This window comes from Acinonyx jubatus, chromosome C1 (genome assembly GCF_027475565.1).
Source record: "Acinonyx jubatus isolate Ajub_Pintada_27869175 chromosome C1, VMU_Ajub_asm_v1.0, whole genome shotgun sequence".
NCBI lineage: Eukaryota > Metazoa > Chordata > Mammalia > Carnivora > Felidae > Acinonyx > Acinonyx jubatus.
In genome coordinates, this window is record NC_069381.1 from 146,977,982 (window position 1) to 146,998,535 (window position 20,554).

Here is a 20,554-nt window from a genome sequence, read left to right on the forward strand (position 1 = left end):
TTCAAACCAGAGAGTTATCCAAATTAGTCATATATGTTAGTTACTTCTCTGCTTGCTTAAAGGGTATCCAAATTGGCTTCCCTTTGTTCCTTTGCAGGTTTAATCAAATAATCAGGAATACCTCAGGTATAATTTCTCTATTGGAAAAACCCTGTCAACACACACACAGTTCCCTCTTTTATTAATGGCCTCCCAGTTGCTTTTGTGAAAGAGACTTTCCAGTTACTGTACTGGATATCATGTCTGAAGCTCTTTTAAAGGCAATATGGTGGCCTTCTTAGGGAAAAAGAACAATGTTCTAATAGATGGTTGCATGAAGGGACACTCTGGGTTCTTTGAGAGCTTAGTAGAGGATCTACCTTTAGTTCCAATGATTTACATTCAGTTCAGAAATTTCCTTTAGAGCTTTCTGTGCATTTACCACTACTTAATATATCCAATAAAACTACTTAAAATTATTTTAAAATTATTGAAAAACAATTTGAGTGTTAAAAATCTTCTTAACACTTTCCTTAATATTCTTTAACATTTTCCTAGTAACAAGCTAAATAAAAAGGTATCTCTTTATTCCCCTTTCTCTCCTTTTTGTCACCAAAGCCTCTACTATCAAGCTAACTGGTCTCCTAGATTTGAACTTGAATTCCATAAACTATTGGCAATATGGGAGTTCAGTGCAGATTGCTTCCACATGTTACAGAGACCTGCCAAATTTTGATTTCTTGATTCTTGCCTCGTTCTTCCCAAGTTTATCTTCATTTTGCATCAAAATAAAAATTGAAATGATTCCCTCCACTATGTATCTTCTTTTAGTTGAATTAATCTTTCATTTCCAAATCTAATCTCTCTAAATTCAACTTAAATTTTATTTTCTATACACATTCTTTCATGATCAAAGAGGAAGGTACCATCTAATCTCAATAAGCCAACCTTGTACTCAGGGTAGGAGTCTAGCAGGATGGAGCTTAATGTATTAACTGTGTCTTTATAGGCTTTTTAAAATTATGATTATAGACTAAAATGCTCTCTTAGGCACTTTAGGCTCAGCATTTACAATGTTCACATGAGAAGATTGTGAAAAGGAATAACTACCACTTACCTTTTGGAATCTGGCATACCCATTCAAGTTTTGTATCACAAGCAAAAGGTCGTAAGTAAATAAATTCTCTGTCATCATAGAAATACCAGCTTCTTCGCCCTGGCCTGTGAATGACCTAAAGGAGGAAGAGGATTGCCGACTATTCTGAAGTCAATGCAGCTTTATAAAACACTAAACTTTAGGCCCTATAGCGTTTAATCTATTTTAGCTCTAGCACCTAAGATATTTGTTTAATGAATGAACACAGTGTTTAAACGGTTAACAGCCTAATCAAGAACCTTCAAAGGGGCTGATAAAGGAAATAAGGTCATGTTTATGATAAGGTCATGTTTATGTCCAAAATATAAATTATTGCTTTTTTTTTTCTGTTCTTGTTGATACGAAATTGTAGGTTGCACCTTTAAATTTGAGAAAGGTCAAGCTAGAAAAAGATGCTTATTTCCGTGGCTTCCAAATAGCAGACTGTGATGAAAACAGATCTGTGAAATGTGACATTAGAGGCTGACATCAAGGGCCTAGGTTCCTGCTGTGGTGTTGCTCTGCACTGCCAGGATGTGAGCTTCTTCTATGTGATCCCAGATCGCTCTCTACAAACCCCAGCCAGCAAGCAGAGAAGAAAGGAAAGGAGAGGGCATGACCTGGGAGGAACCGCCACCATTCTTTGGACTGCTCTCTCTTATGACCAAGATTCTGGTGGGTACTGTGGCAGGTTAGGTGAGATTCTCCTTCCAGAACACTGCCCTGGCTGGCCTTGTTCCTGACACAGGTAGGTAGCATCAGTGTCTCTTTTATTTAGTTCTTTGGTAGATTTTTGACTCTCTTCACACATAGGGATTCTACTTACATAGAACATAGTTTATTGCATCAGTGTTCTGGAAACTTTATAAGCTTCTCTGAAGTTTTCATCTTCTCATGTGTTAAATAGAATTCTATAAAAATGGCATGATACTATATAGTTTATTACTAGAACAGGTGCTTAGAAAATAGTGTTTTCCAATGACACTTTCAGTTCTTTTCTCAACCTTCCTGCAGCACTTCTGGGCAATCACCTTCTTGAATCTCTTTCTTGGGCGTGCATAGCAAAGATATCATTTATAGGCCTCCTACTTCCTCATCTTACATTCTATGTGTTGATGATTCCCCTAAATCCACTTTTGGCCCTTTATACTTTTTTAATATACATTTTTCCTTCAACTCCAGTCTCTTAACTTCAACTTACTATAGAATATTTCTTACTACTAGCTTGAATTCAAAATATCTAAACTAAAATGTGGTATTTTCTCCATAAGTCAGTATCCTTTCTGTTTCTATAAATGCCTAGTCATATAGCAGGGTGGACCCAGACACGGGGGATTAAATTTCAGTTCTATAATCATGTATACTTACTCAAATTTCTCAGAACTCATAAGGTGAATATGGTAATAGTACCTACCTCACAAGGTCATGTAAGCATTAAATGAAATAATAAGTGTGACATGCCTAGCACTGTGCCTGGCTCATGAGTCCACAAGTATTAGCTGCTGCCACCATCATCACTATCACCACTGTCAATCATCTAGTCCAATGCTTGGACTGTCATTAGTGGAATCAATAAGTGAATGAATTTTGCAAAGGAAGATACCTAACTGGTCTTTTATTGCCTTCTGATCCTATCTGCTGCATCTTGAAATCTGACTTGATATGAATCTTCTTTGCCTTCCTTGGTTTCTTGTCAAAAATCCTTAATAATGCTATTGCTTACCATCAATCTAATTTCCCAACTTTTTTTTCTTTTTCTTTTTTTTTTTTTTGGTTTATTTATTTTGAGAGAGAGATAGAGAGAGGGTGAGTGGGCTCGAGTACAGGGAGAGGGCAGAGAGAGAGGGAGAGAGAGAATCCCAAGCAGGCTCCACACTGTCAATGAAGAGCCCATTGCGGGGCTTGATCTCACAAACTGTGAGATCATGACCTGAGCCAAAATCAAGAGTCAGAGGCTCAACCGACTGAGCCACCCAGGCGCCACCCCCCTCAACTTTGTTTTCAACCATGGCACCAAAGAAACCTTCTTGATCTGTATTCTGTTCTCACTGCCTTAGCCTCTCCCTTCAACTCTCTTGCGATTTTATGCCACCTCCTCATGTCATCCCCCATTGGAAAGGCTTACCCTATCCTACCTGTGCAACAGCACAGTTCAAGTCCCACCTCCTTCTGGAAATAGGCCATAGGAATCACTTCTTCTGAGTTTCATTAGTGCTCCTCAGCTCATTCACTTGGAGCCTATTACTGTACAGTAATAAAAGCCATCTTTCCTGAATATGAATTTTATCTTCTCAAATGAAGTGTAAGTTAGGTAGCTTGGTTCTTACCTTCCACTGCACCCAATATCATGCTCCACACACAAAAGGCACTCTGTGGATCTGTTGCCTGACTGAACACAATGTCAAATTTATTTTTTAAATATGCAGATTTTCCAGCATTGTACCGACCTTGACAGCAGCACAGTCTCTGATATCATAATCCTGCTGAAACTCATTTTCCATGATGATAGTAGACACCTTAAAGAACAAGAGAGGCTTGAGAACTTAAGACTGATGTATATATATTTGCAATTTAGATGTAATTTAGGAAGCTTTAATAACTCAAACACATTCACATGCCATGGAAGGAAAACTTTTCATCTCTCTCTTTTTCTTAATATCAGGATGTTAAATCATCAGATGACTTAGAAAATATCGTACTGTTGTCAGTTTCCCAACAAAGGAAGCTATAGTTACAGAAGTGGAGGTTAGCGGTGTATTAAGTTTGCATCTGGGATCACAGAGAATCAGGAGTTTACAAAAGACCTTTTTTTTTGGCATCTGTTGAAATGCTAGTTATTCAGTTAACTAATTTCAGACATGCACCCATTTAAAAATGAAAGTCAAGGGATTTTACATTTGGAAAGAATATACAATGAATTGACACAATGGTAATGTGGAGTCAATATTCAATACATTTGAGAATAATTTGCTCCTATAAATGTTACCTAAAACTTCTCTTTAAGATAATATAAACATTTGAAATAGTATTTAAGGTCTTTTTAAGGTTTCCCCAAACAAATTATTTCCCCCAATAAAGACATATTCTTTTTTACATAACTCTAGTAAAACTCTTTTACATAACTCTTATGTAACTCTAATAAAAATAGAAGCTTCTCATTGTGAATAAAGAACATAAAAAGCAGCACAAAGAAAAAGAAAAAACTTTACTATCCAAAGATGACCGCTATATCTATATATCCATATTTTTTGGACTATAGAGAAACTAAATTATTTTTTAATTTTAATTCTAATTTTTTTCAGTTTATTTATTTTGAGAGAGAGAGAAAAAAGTATGAGTGGGGGAAGGGCAGAGTGAGCGGTGGGGAGAGAGAATCCCAAGCAGACTCTGAGCTATTAGTGCGGAGCCTTCAAGCAGGGCTGGCTGTCACGAACCATGAGATCATGGCCTGATCCTAAATCAAGAGCCAGGGTGCTTAACTGACTGAGCCACCCAGGTGCCTTTATATGGTTATTTTTTAAAATAAAAATGAGATTAGTAACTTTTCCCCTCGCTTCTTATATGTGAACAGATTTCCATTTCAATAAAGATACTTCTTCATAACTTTAACACTTGTATGGTCTATGGGTGTATTATTTATCAATTCACTTGATATTGAAACAAATAATCCCTTTATATTAACCCAAACGAGAAAGTTTAAACTTACTGGTGTATGATCACTCCACTCCCAGGATCCTTGTAAATCTGGGCTCCTTTTATTCAAACCTATCCACAGCCAACGCTGGTCACTATGTAAAAAGAAAGTATTAAAAAACAATGTGAGCACAGATTTGGCAAAAATATTTAGTATTCACATGTCTAAAATGCTTAAGACATAGGGGCACCTGGGTGGCTCAGTCAGTTGAGCATCCGACTTCGGCTCAGGTCATGATCTCGCAGTCTGTGAGTTCAATCCCCGCATCAGGCTCTGTGCTGACAGCTCAGAGCCTGGAGCCTGCTTTGGATTCTATGTCTCCCTCTCTCTCTGCCCCTCCCCCGCTCATGCTGCCTCTGTGTCAAAAATAAATACACATTAAAAAATTAAAAATAAAAAAAATAAGTAAAATGCTTAAGACATAGAAGTTTGTCTTGTCACTAACTGAAAAGCACCATTTTAAGTTCTATAAAGACATCTTTTGAAATGAAACCGAACCCTAAATATTGGAAAAGTACCATACTTCTTAAAACTAAATTTTAAGTTATGTTCTTCATATGAAAGGTAAAAACTTTCCATTTTGAACTTCAGAGGACAAAAAAATGCATGATAATCTAAAACTTTTACTGGAGAGCTTCAATATTAGATAATGTTTTCAGATACAGTCAAAGATAGCAATAGCATTTGCTTAAAGTGTTTATAACACATTTAGATATCTTTTTTTTAATGTAGTACAAATCATTTGGCTAAATTTAAATTAAAAAAACTTTTTATTCCCACTGCCCATTAAGTTTAGAGTAAACAAGTATAAATATCTTTTTTTTTCAAAGATTAAAAAAATGTTTCTTTGAGAGAGGAGAGAGACAGAGACAGAGAGAGAGAAAGAGAGAGCATGAGCAGGGGAAGGGCAGAGAAATAGGGAGACACAGAATCTGAAGCAGGCTCCAGGCTCTAAGCTGTCAGCATTGAGCCTGACATAGGACTCAAACTCATGAGTTGTGATATCATGACCTGAGCCGAAGTTGGATGCTTAACTGACTGAGCCACCCAGGTGCCCTTTTTTTTCAAAGATTTTATTTTTAAGTAATCTCAACACCCAATGTGGGGCTCAAAGTTACAACTCTGAGATCAAGAGTTACATGCTCTACCAACTGAGCTAGCCAGGTGCCCCCTGCTTTTTTTAAAGATCAAGTATAAGTATCTTCTAAGTGCCAAACTTCATGGGTTATACCCATGAATATACCAGAGCAATATAATTAAAGTCATTTAAATGGTTATATTTAACACTCATTATTATTATACTTCTATGTACAAGGCATTGAGCTAGGTGCCATGGTGACACAGAGAAGTACAAGACCTAGTATCTATCCTCAAATGGCATAGAAACTAGTCAGGAGGATGATATATACATGAACAAAGAAAATAATGGCCATTTAGAAAGATACCAAGTGACATAAAATTTGTATAAATTTTAAGCATTACGAAAGTTCAGAAAAAGAGGGTCACTGTGGACTGCAGCAAGTCACAATACATTTTGTGAGGTCAGTAGAACAAAAGATAGTCTTCAAAGGATGGCTAACATTTCTTTTGAGTCATAATCTGAGTGTTTAGCACATACGAATATTACAACTGACTGAGAAGAGAAAGGAAAGACATTCCAAGGAAGGATATATACAATAATACATAGAAGCAGGGACATACATTGTAAATATCCTTTTCCTCAATTAAACTTATTCTCTGGCTAGGAAGATATTGGCAATATACATAGAAGTGACAGAACCATAAGAACATTTTCTTCACCTCTCACCCCACTTGAAAATATTATCTAAAGTATGTTACACTTTTTAGGCCTTAATAAATAGACTATTATCTAAACATATAATTTTTTTTGGTGATGTTGGTTACTTATAATTTAACCTTCTAACTGCATGTAGTATATATGATCAGTACATATGAGTGTATGTTATATGTGCATAATAATACATATAAATGTTAGATACATATAAATATAACACATATTAGAGAACAGATAGGATCCAAATCTAAAATTAATTCTTACTCTCAAGCTCAATAGAATGTATGGAATATATGGAATGTATAGCTAAAAAGTATAAATCTGCAATTCAAAGAATTTGCTAGTGAATCAAGTCTAGAGCACACTATTTTATTTATTTTTATTTTTTTAATATGAAATTTATTGTCAAATTGGTTTCCATACAACACCTAGTGTAGAGCAAACTATTTTACAAGTAATTTCTCACTTTTTAATAAACTAATTGCTTTTCTTTACCTCTTTCCTCTATTCAATATTCCCTCATACTTTTTATTTTTTTAAATTTAAATCCAGGATAGTTAACATACAGTGTAATAATGATACCAGGAATAGAATTTAGTGATTCATCACTTACATATAACACCCAGTGCTCATCCCAACAAGTGCCCTCCTTAATGCCCATCACCCATTTAGCCCATACTCCCCCCCAACACCCCTCCAGCAATCCTCAGTTTGTTCTCTACATTTAAGAGTCTCTTGTGTTTTGTTTCCCTCCCTGTTTTTATATTGGTTTTGTTTCCCTTCCCTTATGTTCATCTGTTTTGTATCTTAAATTCCACATATGAGTGAAATCATGATACGTGTCATTGTTTGACTTACTTCGCTTAGCATAATATATTCTAGTTCCATCTACATTGTTGCAAATGGCAAGATTTCATTCTTTTTGATTGTACAGTAGTATTCCATTGTATATATAGACCACATCTTCTTTATTCATCAGTTGATGGACATTCCGGCTCTTTCCATACTTTGGCTATTATTAATAGTGCTGCTATAAACATTGGGGTGCATGTGCCCCTTCTAATCAGCATTTTTGTATCCTTTGGATAAATACCTAGTAGTGTAATTGCTGGGTCATAGGGTAGCTCTATTTTTAATTTTTTGATGAACCTCCATACTGTTTTCCAGACTGGCTGCACCAGTTTGAATTCCCACCAGCAGTGCAAAAGAGATCCTCTTTTCTCCACGTCCTCACCAACATCTATTGTTGCCTGGGTTGTTAATTTTAGCCATTCTGACAGGTGTGAGGTGGTATTTCATTGTGGTTTTGATTTGTATTCCCCTGATGATGAGTGATGTTGAGCATCTTTTCATGTGTCTGTTAGCCATCTGGATATTTTCTTTGGAAAATTGTCTATTTATGTCTTTTGCCCATTCTTCACTGGATTGTTTTTTGGGTGTTGAGTTTGATACGTTCTTCATAGATTTTGGATACTAGCCCTTTATCTGATATGTCATTGGCAAACACCTTCTCCCATTCCATTGTTTGCCTTTTAGTTTTGCTGATTGTTTCCTTCACTATGATGAGGTCCCAATAGTTTACCTTGATGAGGTCCCAATAGGTCATTTTTGCTTTTATTTCCTTTGCCTCCGGAGACATGTCAAATTAGAAGTTGCTGTGGCCGAGGTCAAAGATGTTGTTTCCTGTTTTCTCCTCTAGGATTTTGATGACTTCCTGTCTTACATTTAGGTCTTTCATCCATTTTGAGTTTATTTTTGTGTATGGTGTAAGAAAGTGGTTCAGGTTCATTCTTCTGCATGTTGCTGTCCAGTTTTCCCAACACCATTTGCTTAAAAGACTGTCTTTATTCCATTGGATATTCTTTCCTGCTTTGTCTAAGATTAGTTGGTCATACGTTTGTGGGTCCATTTCTGGGTTCTCTATTCTGTTCCATTGATCTATGTGTCTGTTTTTGTGCCAGTACTATATTCTCTTGATGATTACAGCTTTGTAATATAGTTTCAAGTCTGGAATTGTGATGCCTCCAGCTTTCCTTTTCTTTTTCAGAATTGCTTTGGCTATTCAGGGTCTTTTCTTTTTTTTTTTTTTTTTAACATTTATTTATTTTTTGAGAGAGAGAGAGACAGAGCATGAATGGGGGAGGGTCAGAGAGAGAGGGAGACACAGAATCTGAAACAGGCTCCAGGCTCTAAGCGGTCAGCACAGAGCCTGACGCGGGGCTCGAATTCACGGACCGCGAGATCATGACCTGAGCCGAAGTCGGCTGCTTAACCGACTGAGCCACCCAGGCGCCCCTTCAGGGTCTTTTCTGGTTCCATACAAATTTTGGGATTGTTTGTTCTAGCTCTGTGAAGAATACTGGTGTTATTTTGACAGGCATTGCATTGAATATGTAGATTACTTTGGGTAGTATCGACATTTTAACAATATTTGTTCTTCCAATCCAGGAGCATGCAATATTTTTCCTTTTTTTGTGTGTCCTCTTCAATTTCTTTCATAAGGTTTCTATAATTTTCAGTGCATAGATTTTTTGCCTCTTTGGTTAGGTTTATTTCTAGGCATTTTATGGTGTTTGGTGCCATTGTTAATGGGATCGATTCCTTGATTTCTCTTTCTGCTGTTTCATTATTGATGTATAGAAATGCAACCAATTTCTGTGCATTGATTTTATATCCTGTGACTATGCTGAATTCATGGATCAGTTCTAGCAGTTTTTAGTAGAATCTTTTGGGTTTTCCACATAGAGTATCATGTTATCTGCGAAGAGTGGAAGTTTGACTTCCTCCTTGCTGATTTGGATGCCTTTGTTTCTTTGTGTTATCTGATTGCTGAGGCTAGGACTTCCAACACTATGTTGAATAACAGTGGTGAGAGTGAACATCCTTGTGTTGTTCCTGACCTTAGCAGGGAAGCTCTTAGTTTTTCCCCATTGAGGATGTTATTAGTAGTGGGTCTTTCATATATTCAAGATCATATTTCTTTTATGATCTTGCAGTATGATCCTTCTATCCCTACTTTCTTGAGGGTTTTTATCAAGAAAGGATGCTGTAGTTTGTCAGATGCTTTCTCTGCATCTATTGAGAAGATCATGTGATTCTTATCCTTTCTTTTATTAATGTGATGTATCACATTGATTGATTTGTGGATATTGAACCAGCCCTGCATCCCAGGAATAAATCCCACTTGATTGTGGTGAATAATTCTTTTAATGTATTGTTGGACCCAGTTGGCTAGTATCTTGTTGAGGATTTCTGCATCCATGTTCATCAGGGAAATTGGTCTGTAGTTCTCCTTTTTAGTACAGTCTTTGGGTTTAGAATTAAGGTAATGCTGGCCTCACAGAATGAGTTTGGAAGTTTTCCTTCAATCTCTATTTTTTTGAACAGCCTCAAAAGAATAGGTGTTAACTCCTCTTTAAATGTTTGGTAGAAATCCCCTGGAAAGCCATCTGGCCCTGGACTCTCGTCTGATGGGAGTCCCTCATATTTTAATATAAAGAAATACTTTTCGTCTTTTCAGCCTTAAGCTTTTAAATTTATTGCAGTGGAATATGAGGACAATCCCCTTAGTCTTTATTGTTATACTGTTTTCTTTCATACAGACATTTGTAGACTTAAGATAATCCAGTGGAGACAATTAAGTCCTATTTGAATTTAGCAGCTATAAGAAGAATTTGTAGTTGTGTCTTCAACTATTCAGAGCTTTCTAACAGGCTTCCAAATTTATCATACATCCCAAAAGTATAATTTCTTTTTTTTAAGTTTATTTCTTTATTTTGGGAGAGAAAGAGAGAGAGAGAGACAGCAAGGGAGGGGCAGAGAGAGGGAGAGAGAAAATCTCAAGCAGGCTCTGTGCTCACAGAGCCCGACAGTGGGTGGGGGTGGGGGTATCAATCCCATGAACTGTGAGATCATAACCTGAACTCCTGAGCTGAAATCAAGAGTCGGGTGCTTAACCGACTGAGCCACCCCTACCAAATGTTGAATTTCTAAAACACAGAGACTAGATAATTGCCATATACAATATAAAGTCAGACAGGTAACATAAAGAGAAGGTCAAGTTTGCTTCCTTGTTATTTACTTGAAGACTTGACTTTATTTCTTTCAAATTTTTGCACATAATATATTTGAGGCTAGGGAATTTGTGCAAAATTTTGTGTTTCCCTCAAGTAAGCCTTAGATATTCTTCTTTTCACAATCAACAGTAAAACCAGGAAGATGGTCAAAGATCACTTGGCACCTGCATTTACTCTATAGTCAGCTCCCATAGAAATCTTCTTTAGACATCTTATCTCTAACCTTTCCACCCAGTCCTCTCTCAGCCCCAACTTTTCCCACTTAGAAACCTTTCCTTTCAAGCTCCTTTTTGCTTCCTCAGTAGCATCTCAGAAAACAGTTTCCTAGAAAACACAATTTGCCCCATTGTCCAAAAATTTTAATATTCACTACTTTCTGAGACTGAATTTCATTTCAACCCAGACATTTATAGTTTTCAGCTACCACTTCAAGAGATTCATTAGTGTGTTATAAATATAGAAAATAGTAGCTACTTGGTTTTTTTTCCATGTGTGGTAAGAGGTGGAACATATTTCCTCAATTGTAACTTATTCCTGGTTTGACCTGGTTTATCCATAGGCAGATAAGGAGAACAAATTGGAAATCACATTAATTATTGCACACCTCAATGCGGATTTCAAAAACTTGAGGGAGGGGCATCTGGGTGGCTCAGTCAGTTGAGCAGTTGAGCATCAGACTTTGGCTCAGGTCATGATCTTACAGTTCGTGAGTTCGAGCCCTACTTCAGGCTCTGTACTGACAGCTCGGAGCCTGGAGCCTGGTTTGGTCTGTGTCTCCCTCTCTCTTATGCCCCTCCCCTGCTCATACTCTGTCCCTCTCTCAAAAATAAACACACATTTAAAAAAATTAAATAAAAAAAGAAAATTTGAGGGAAAAAAATGGATCATAACTGGAGAATTAAATCAAATGGAAAATTTCTCTCTTTATAAATTTCTTCTACTACAAGCACTAAGTATATGGTTTTAGGGTATTAGGTTAAGAAGACATTGCACAAAAGGTTAATATGTGTATCTGTGTTAAAATTCTTACTCAATCAAATTTCCTGCTGCATCTGGTTTCTAAGGAAAACAGTATCTCAGCTATAAACCACAATAAATACTATTTGATGAGGGCGCTTAGTCTGCAAAGCCTTAGATTTATATCTAAATCCATTCATGCCACATCACAGGAGGTAGCACACACAGCAGCAACAGCATTGCAAACAAGGCTTTCCCCTTTAATCCTAAAACTATTTTTGCTCTACAATGGCTTTCCCTGGTGGGCTGCCATTAAGAGTTACAAAGATCTTAGAGCCTTAATGACTTGGTGCACCATGAATCCTTTTCACTGAAATACAAATAGAGATGTGGAACTTAGATTGTGAGAAGTATAGCAGTAATCTGACTTAACTCCTTGGCATGCAACACACAATATGAGCAATGGACATCTGAGAAAGGTCAATTTCTGCACTAAAAAGGTAAGGCGTTCGAGGAGTAAGCTTTAGAATCATTTTCTGATATAAATGGGTTTGCCTCCTTCCTTCCCTTCAACCCATGGTTACAGAATTGGATTTAGAATATGTAACCTTTTTAAGTATAACATGGGCAAATGATCTCTTTATTAATGGAGCACGTATTAAGCAGACAACACAGTCTGCCTTAATATGGCATGTATTAGCTGCTGGCTTAAGAATACAAACAAAATACGGTCCCTATGAACAAAAGGATTATGGTGATTTGTGGGGTTTCTTTGTGCTCTTCTGTTTTCTAAATTAAATATACATTACTTCTTTGGTCAGAAAAAAATTACACATTGATTCTTGTACATCCTTTGGAAAATAAGCTATATGCATGGGAATGAGAGAAAGTAGAAAGGATTCACATTAAATGCTGTGTTCAGCATTCAATGCTAACTACGTTTACAGAGCTAGGATTTGAGATGATTTTTATTTTTTTCAGTGTTATTTTTTATATTCCCCAAATCTTACATAATGAACATGTATTAATTTTAATTGAAAGGAAACTCAGCAAGTGTGATCAGAAACAAAAAAATTCCTTAATTACCTCTGGCATTTTAGTTTTGCTTTTTAGTATAATCTATTCCGTATTTAAAAGCTCTTATGTCACATGTTATTCCATTTTCCATCAACTGATTCCCATAAATATCTATAACCTCATTGCTTATTACTTATCCATGGCTCCCTGTTCCAGTTAAAGGTTTCTAACCTCTTACTTGGTGTTATTCAAAACCCAGTTTGTTTATGTCAATATTTTGCTTTAAAAATACTTTAGCTTAGACAGTATGATATTGTATATGTCAAGCTTGAGATATAGGGGTCAGTAAGTTGCCCTGATCAAAATTCTCACTTCAGGGAGGATCATCAGGGTATTAGAGTATGTTCTAGAGGTGGCCACCGCAATGATGGGTGGTATCTGAAGCTACACCTGAGGTTTTGGTTATTAGCAGAGTGAATATCAGAAATGAGTGTATATCTGATCAGAAATTAGAAGCTTGTTCACCAGCATGATGTTAGAAATGGTCTCTCATTGGTGGAATTTAAATTATGTAAGATATTGGGAATAGCTAAAATATTTAGGGACACTCTCACCCTTCATAAAAGGTTATTACTTTCTGCTGAGGCTGCTAGCCAGTACCATAACAAATGATCTGGGGCTTGAGGTACCTGGGTGTCTCAGTCAGTTGAGCGTCCGATTTTTGATTTCAGCTCAGGTCATGATCTCATGGTTCATGGGATTCAGCCTCCTGCGGGGCTATGTGCTGACAGTGTTTAGCCTGCTTGGGATTCTCTCTCTCCCTCTCTCTCTACCCCTCCCCCACTCACATTATCTCTCTCTCAAAATAAATAAATGAACTTTTTTTTTAAAAAAAGAAATGGACCTGGGGCTTGATCTCTAAATGGTCCCATGTCCAGTCATTGGGTCAAGTGATTGGAACTGCCTGATGCCAGCTATTAATGGGAATAGAATTCTGTCTCTGGAATACTGTCAAATCTACCTCAAATGAACTTTCCTTGTAAGATGGTGGGTGGAACACCAAGGACAGACTGGATGGGATGTTGGAAGGTTACAAAACAGATTCTATGAAATGTTTTGTGCCTGCTTCAATGAATGTTTATTTACTAAATGTTTATATACGTGGAAAGATTTGGTCTGAGTTTTGTATTCATTAAAATCTACTCACAAGGTTGTGGGAAGTAGCTAAGAAGCACTAACCCCAAAAGGAAACTAAGAGTTTGTATATCCCAATTAGCTCAGGTTAGTGTGCAATGAAATCTTATATATTAATTCCTAATGCTGGAAAATTAAGTCCAGAATGCCTGAACTTCTACAACAGACGCTTAATAAGTATTTATGGAACACATGTACTGTATTTTACATCAGGTTTCCAGCTCATAGTAGTGAAAATTCCCTTTCTTTGATGAGAAAAACACAATAGTGTGTGTTTTTGTTGTTGTTTGATTTTTAAAAAGTTTTTTTTAAACATTTATTTATTTTTGAGATAGAGAGAGAGAGAGAAACAGAGTGCTAGAGGGGGAAGGGCAGAGAGAGAGGGAGACACAGAATCTGAAGCAGGATCCAGGCTCTGAGCTGTCAGCACAGAGCCCCCTGCAGGGCTTGATCCCACAAACCGTGAGATCATGGCCTGAGCTGAAGTTGGACGCTTAACCCACTGAGCCACCCAGGTGCCCCTCTCTTTTTTTAACATTTACTTATTTATTTTGAGAGAGAGTGAGAGAATCCCAAGCAAGTTCTGCATTGTCAGAGCAGAGCCCAATGTGGGGCTCAAACCCCCCAACCGTGAGATCATGACGTGAGCTGAAACCATGAGTGAGATGCTCAACCCACTGAGCCACCCAGGTGCCCCAGTATTTACTTTTTCAAGTCTAGTCATGAGGTTGGTCTGTAATTCCTTGTGCTGTTGTTGATAGTCTTTGATATCAGAATTAGACTAGTTTGTTAAATAAACCTGATGCCTGCATCAGTTTCTATGTAATGGAATATAAGCTCTTGCTTGTACTCCTGAAATACAAGGCAATGATCTCTGCTTTAAAATGCAAAGAAATTCGGTGATGGGCATTGAAGAGGGCATCTTTTGGGATGATGCCCACTGGATGTTGTATGGAAACTAATTTGACAATAAATTTCATATAATAAAAAAATAAAAAAATAAAATGTAAAGAAATTCGTATATATAACCATATGTTATACTTCCTATCTTTCTTAGAAGAAATACTTTGTCAGCTTTTTCCATTTCTTTCATGGCTATTGAATTATTGGGTTTCTACTTATCAAATCAATTGTATACTAATTTGTATTTCCCTGGAGACTATTTATTTTAACAATTTCATTTGTAACAACATAGAATTATGCATAGTCTTACCAATTAAAAATTTCTCCATGAAGTAAGTTTTATAATCCCTTACTAAAGCTTCATTTTAAATCTCTCTCTCCCTTTTTATGTATTTATTTACTTATTTGGTTCTTATGGTTTCCTTGTATTTATGTTGAAATTTATTTTTACTTTTAGGTGAATGCTTATTTTCTTTATTTTAATTTAATAATTAAAGCTCTTTTTTAAAATTTAATTTTAGAGAGAGTGAGTGCAAGCAGGGGAAAAGGGAGAAGGAGAGAATCTCAAGCAGGCTCCGTGCTCAGAGCAAAGCCCAATGCAGAGTTTGACACGGGAGCTTGACACAGGGCTCAATCTCACATCCTGAATCAAGAGTCAGATGCCCAACTGGCTGAGCCACCCAGGCACCCCAATTATTAAAGCTCTTAAAGCTATTAATGTACCTACAACTATAGCTTTGGCTCTATCCCATGAATTTCAGAATGAGTGTTGTCATTGTCATTTATACAGTTTTTATTTTTTTGCCACAAAAGGGTTTGACCTTACTTCTTATTTACCTATATAATTTCATCACTTAGTAATTTTAGGTTTGCTTTTTAGCCTATTATATCAATTATTGTAAGTGATACAGTCAACGAGCTCTAAGAGAAAGTATATATGTAGGAACAAAGAGGATATTATTAAATCAACCTTAATTATACTATTCACATGTTCTACATTATTTCCTTTTTGTCTGCCTCACTTGTTAATGAATGAGACAAATGTTAAAGTCTCCCATTACTGTTATCTGTTGGACAATTTCACTAATATAATTAATATTTTTGCTTTATATATTTTGATGCTATTATTTTTAAATGTGTAATGGTTTTTGACTGCTACAACTTCATTGTAGAATGTACCTTTATTCAAGATGAAAATTAGATCTCATTTCCCCATTCAATGCATTTTTACTTCAAGTGTATTTTATCTAATATTAATACTGTGACTTTAGGGGGCACCTGGGTGGCTCAGTCGGTTGAGTGTCCGACTTTGGCCCAGGTCATGATCTCACAGTTCGTGGGTTCTAGTCCCACATCGGGCTCTGTGCTGACCGCTCAGAGACTGCAGCCTGCTTCGGATTCTGTGTCTCCCTCTCTCTCTGCCCCTCCCCCACTCATGCTCTGTCTCTCTCTCTCCTTCAAAAATAAACGTTAAAAATTTTTTTTAAAAAATACTGTGACTTTAGGTTTTGTTCACACTTACACAATATAATTTTGCTCATTCTTTTAATTTTCCCATTTTATTTGTGGTATTAAGTTCGTGATCATTAACTAAATTGCTATTTAGGTTACAATGGGACAAGAATATAAGTAAAGTAAGTCAAGAAGTAATAAATTAGGGACCACCACAAATTGGAGAGTGATGCCCTATCTTGGTGGGTCACTGGCTACTCAGGACTAACTAATTGCTGTTATAATATGAAGACATGTCCTATTGTTTAATTTTTAAAGAAGTGTTAAAAATACAGATTTTTATCAAAATTTTCTATTTTGAAATACTTTGTAGCTTTTTCCTTCTAGGAAAATAACATTATACTCTTTGGGCTGGGTAGAATGGCAAGAGTTGCATGAGGTATCTTTCAACAGCATATTATCGAATATCATTATTGAGCAAATTTGCAGTTTTGGACATAAATATAACTGATAATGGATAAATTTGGTCTTCTGTCACCTTGCTTTATTGGATTTCATGCTTTGTTATTTTATTTTTTTACAGTTTGCTATATAAACCTTTTTTCATCCATTACATATTCAGTAGATGAACACAGTTTGTTTTAAAAATGTACATAATCTATGGTTCTAAATATGACTTCTAGGTAAATGAGGAATTTATTATACTTTCATTTTTTACCACCATTTATCTCAGCATATCCCAGTTTTTATTTATAAATAGAGTTAAACACCTGGTCTTGTTAAAATATTCTTAGGTTTCTTTCAGAATTTAGAATAATTTCTTTCTATTTTTATAATTATATATATATATATATATTGCATTATGTAGACTGGGGCTGTTTTTACATTATATATTCTTCCTTCAAATTCTTTTAAAATAAATTACCTATTCATGTGTTCTTGATTTTTTTTCATCTCTCAGCTGGAATGTATCTTTGAATTTTTTTTCAAGAAAGAAGCTATAGTGTTATATCAATTATAATCTTCACAAATGAAAAGCAATGTAGTTGAGAACTAAAATTAATATATTACAAACATTTCCACCTCAAAACTCTTTAAATGTCAGGTGTTTTTTTGTTTTTGTTTCAAGTTTTTATTTAAATTCTAGTTAGTTAACATACAGTATAAAGTTAGTTTCAGGATAGATGTCAGGTTTTTTTTTTAATTTTTTTTTAACGTTTATTTATTTTTGAGACAGAGAGAGACACAGCATGAACAGGGAGGGGCAGAGAGAGAGGGAGACACAGAATCTGAAACAGGCTCCAGGCTCTGAGCTGTCAGCACAGAGCCCGACGCGGGGCTCGAACTCGCGGACTGTGAGATCATGACCTGAGCCGAAGTCGGACGCTTAACCGACTGAGCCACCCCGGCGCCCCGATAGATGTCAGTTTTAAAATGCCTTCTTACATTTAATGTCCTAGAGAAGAAAGCTAGTTGGATTTTGTGTTTTGGTACCTGTTTTGTTTGTTTGTTTGTTTGTTTGTTTGTTTGTTTGCTGTTTTTCTTTGAGGTTTTTGAGTCAAAATAATAAGGCAAGTATTCACTAAGGTATGTCCAAGTGGTAATCTTGACATGGTTCTGCCTGGTATGCCCTAAATCCTTGATTTACAGATTTGGGTCTTCTTTTCAGTTCATAAATTTAGGGAAGAAAAAAATAAATTTGTGGAGTTGAAGGCCCTCATATTCATGATTGCTCCCAAAGCTTCAGAGAAATTTTTTTTTTTGCTTTGATAGCATCACTTGGCCCATATTTCTCCACATCATCCTTAGAATATCAGAAAAATCATCCTGAAGTCCTTCCATTGTAACATCAAAATTGCAATGGTTTATTGATTCTGTGTTTATAACACCTCTGATTACTTTCCTATTTTCACATTCTTACTGTCTATCCTCAAAGTAGTTTTCCACATGAGGGCTGTAATAGCCTTCGAATTACTTGCCCTGCATGTACCTACCATCTCTCAATCTCTCTCTCTCTTCCTCTCTTCGCACATATGTATCACACACACAGACACACACACACACACACACATTGTTGTCTGGTTTTTTTGCTTATTGACTTAAGGTCAAATTCCTTCCCTGGCGAACAAGGATGCTCCATTTTAATATCCAAATCTCATTTTCCAACTAAGTGGTATGGCTCATTTCTCCTTGACTGTATCTGTACACTCTGGTCTCAGTAAGCTTGCTAATGTTCTGTTGTCTCTGACACCTTCTCCTATCTTATTTTTCAAAATACTGCCTCACCTTCCAAGATCCATCCTTCTTCATAACATTTTTCCCAGTTATACCTCCCCAAAGCACTTCATCTGTCCTTAGCATTCCCATGGCCCCTCCTTACCTTTGTGCTAGATTTTTCAGCACACTTTTCTTATCCCCACTATTGGACTTGGTCATGCTACATAAAGGATGGGGAGTCTATCTTCCTCACCTTTGAATCATTCACACTGTCTTGCACATAAAAATGTTTGATGTTGAATGACTGCTAAGCACTGAATGACTCTTTTAGAAAATAAAACATGTCACTTCTGACTTGAGGACATCAAATTTAGCATGGAAGATCTCATTCTAAAAGTATTACCTGAACTGGTCCATTAAAAAGTGAAGAAATTCCTTTATTTCATCCATATGACTGAAGCTAGGAAGGTGTCCTCCAAGAGCTTGGCAGAACCTCTCAGCTTCTTCCCAGTTCCTTTTTCTTACAATTCTTTCTATATGAAACAGCTTAACAAAATACAATGTTAATTTGTTTTGTGGCATAATCATAAAGTATTCATAATTTCAAAATTAATTATGGCCAAACGGTAGGCTTTTTTTATTAAGTTTTTAATTCAAATATAATTAGCATATAGTGTTATAGTAATTTCAGGTGTACAATGTAGTGATTCAATAATTCAATACATTACTCAGTGTTCTTCAAGATAAGTACACTCTTCAATTCTCTTCACCTATTTCACTCATCTCCCCACCCACCTCCCCTCTGGTGACTGTCAGTTTGTTCTTGTATCGGTAAGAGTCCGTTTTTGGTTTGTCTCTTTTTTTAACCTTTGCTCATTTATTATGTTTCATAAATTCAAATGTGTAGGCTTATGAAATGGATTCTATTAGGCATAATAATAAAAGGAAAATGTTTTTATTTTTACCTGTGATAAAAACAGGTAAAAAACATACACCGTGACACAGATAGGACCCGCTGAAAATGTCAACTAAAGGCCAGCCCAGGTGCCAGATGGATGACCTTCCTCAGCCAGTATGGGGAACAGCTCCAACAAGACACCATAGTCTCCTGCTTTGCTAGGACCTTGAGAAATAAATTGAACCAGCAGGTAAGGCTATAAAGGGTATATATGAATACTTTGGGAGTAGACTTCTGCAGAGAAATGTGCTAAAAATAATAATTATAAACATAATACACTGAGACCTGCCCAAGTACAGGCCTATTTTCTGATGAAGATGAATCAAAGGGCCGACTGCACTGGTCTAACATTGACAGAAGTCAGCAAAACAAAACTTGCCATTTCTATTTCTTTGGTTTGTGATAACTAATTTTATGGCAAAGTAACCACAGTCATTTCAAAAAAAAAAAAAAAGAGACAGAGATGATACAATGGTAGATTGAATTATTAGTCCTAATTCTTCAGTCTCAATTCCTGTGATATAACTGTACATTCTTGCCTTGACCTCCTGGTTGGGGAAGAATACTTCCCCATACCTTGATTTGGGGCCCGGCCATGTGACTTGCAGTGATCAATGGCATATTAGTGGAGGTAAGGTGAACAGAGGCCTGAAATGTGCTTACATGGTTAGGCTTGCCTCTTAGGCTCCAGCCATTTACTATAAGAAGAACAAGCCCCTGACAGCTGCTGCCCCTTCAAGTCTGAGACCCAGATCAAAGGGCAGCATATCCACCTCAGAGTCTGGAGCCTAGCACAGCTGACCGACAGTTGAAAGCAGAGCTCGACCATTCAAGCCTAAACCAAAACAATCAATCCCTTTTGACCCAGAGATCTGTGAACATGAGACTAAATGTTTGTTGTCATAGTCACTGGGGATGGCATCAGCTGGCTGATACGGGCCCTAAAATAATTTTTTTAAATTGTAAGAACTGACAGAATTCTTCATTTGACAGCAAGGATTAGAGAGACAGGAGAATCATAAGCAAAGCGTCAGGGTGGCATGTAGCTTACTCAACTTCTCAGAACAAAAGAACACTAGGAAAGAGCCAGTTCTGACTGACAGCAGGGTCATTTAATATGTTATCTCACTTTTATGAGTTATAACATAAAAGTGATAGATAAAGAAATCATGCAACA

General features: G+C 36.4%; 1 protein-coding gene across 2 annotated transcripts in view; it reads right to left on the reverse strand.

Annotated features, from left to right (window-relative positions):
- The window catches only part of LY75 (lymphocyte antigen 75), a 133,693-nt gene that overhangs the window by 78,045 nt on the left and 35,094 nt on the right, over positions 1-20,554 (reverse strand). For both annotated transcript variants that reach the window (XM_027055664.2, XM_027055663.2), the window contains exons 13-16: positions 18,823-18,965; positions 4,821-4,902; positions 3,562-3,630; positions 1,097-1,211 (exon numbers count right to left, since the gene is read on the reverse strand). In XM_027055664.2, the coding sequence (XP_026911465.1) occupies positions 1,097-1,211; positions 3,562-3,630; positions 4,821-4,902; positions 18,823-18,965 (409 nt within the window). The remainder of the gene's footprint in view (positions 1-1,096; positions 1,212-3,561; positions 3,631-4,820; positions 4,903-18,822; positions 18,966-20,554) is intronic.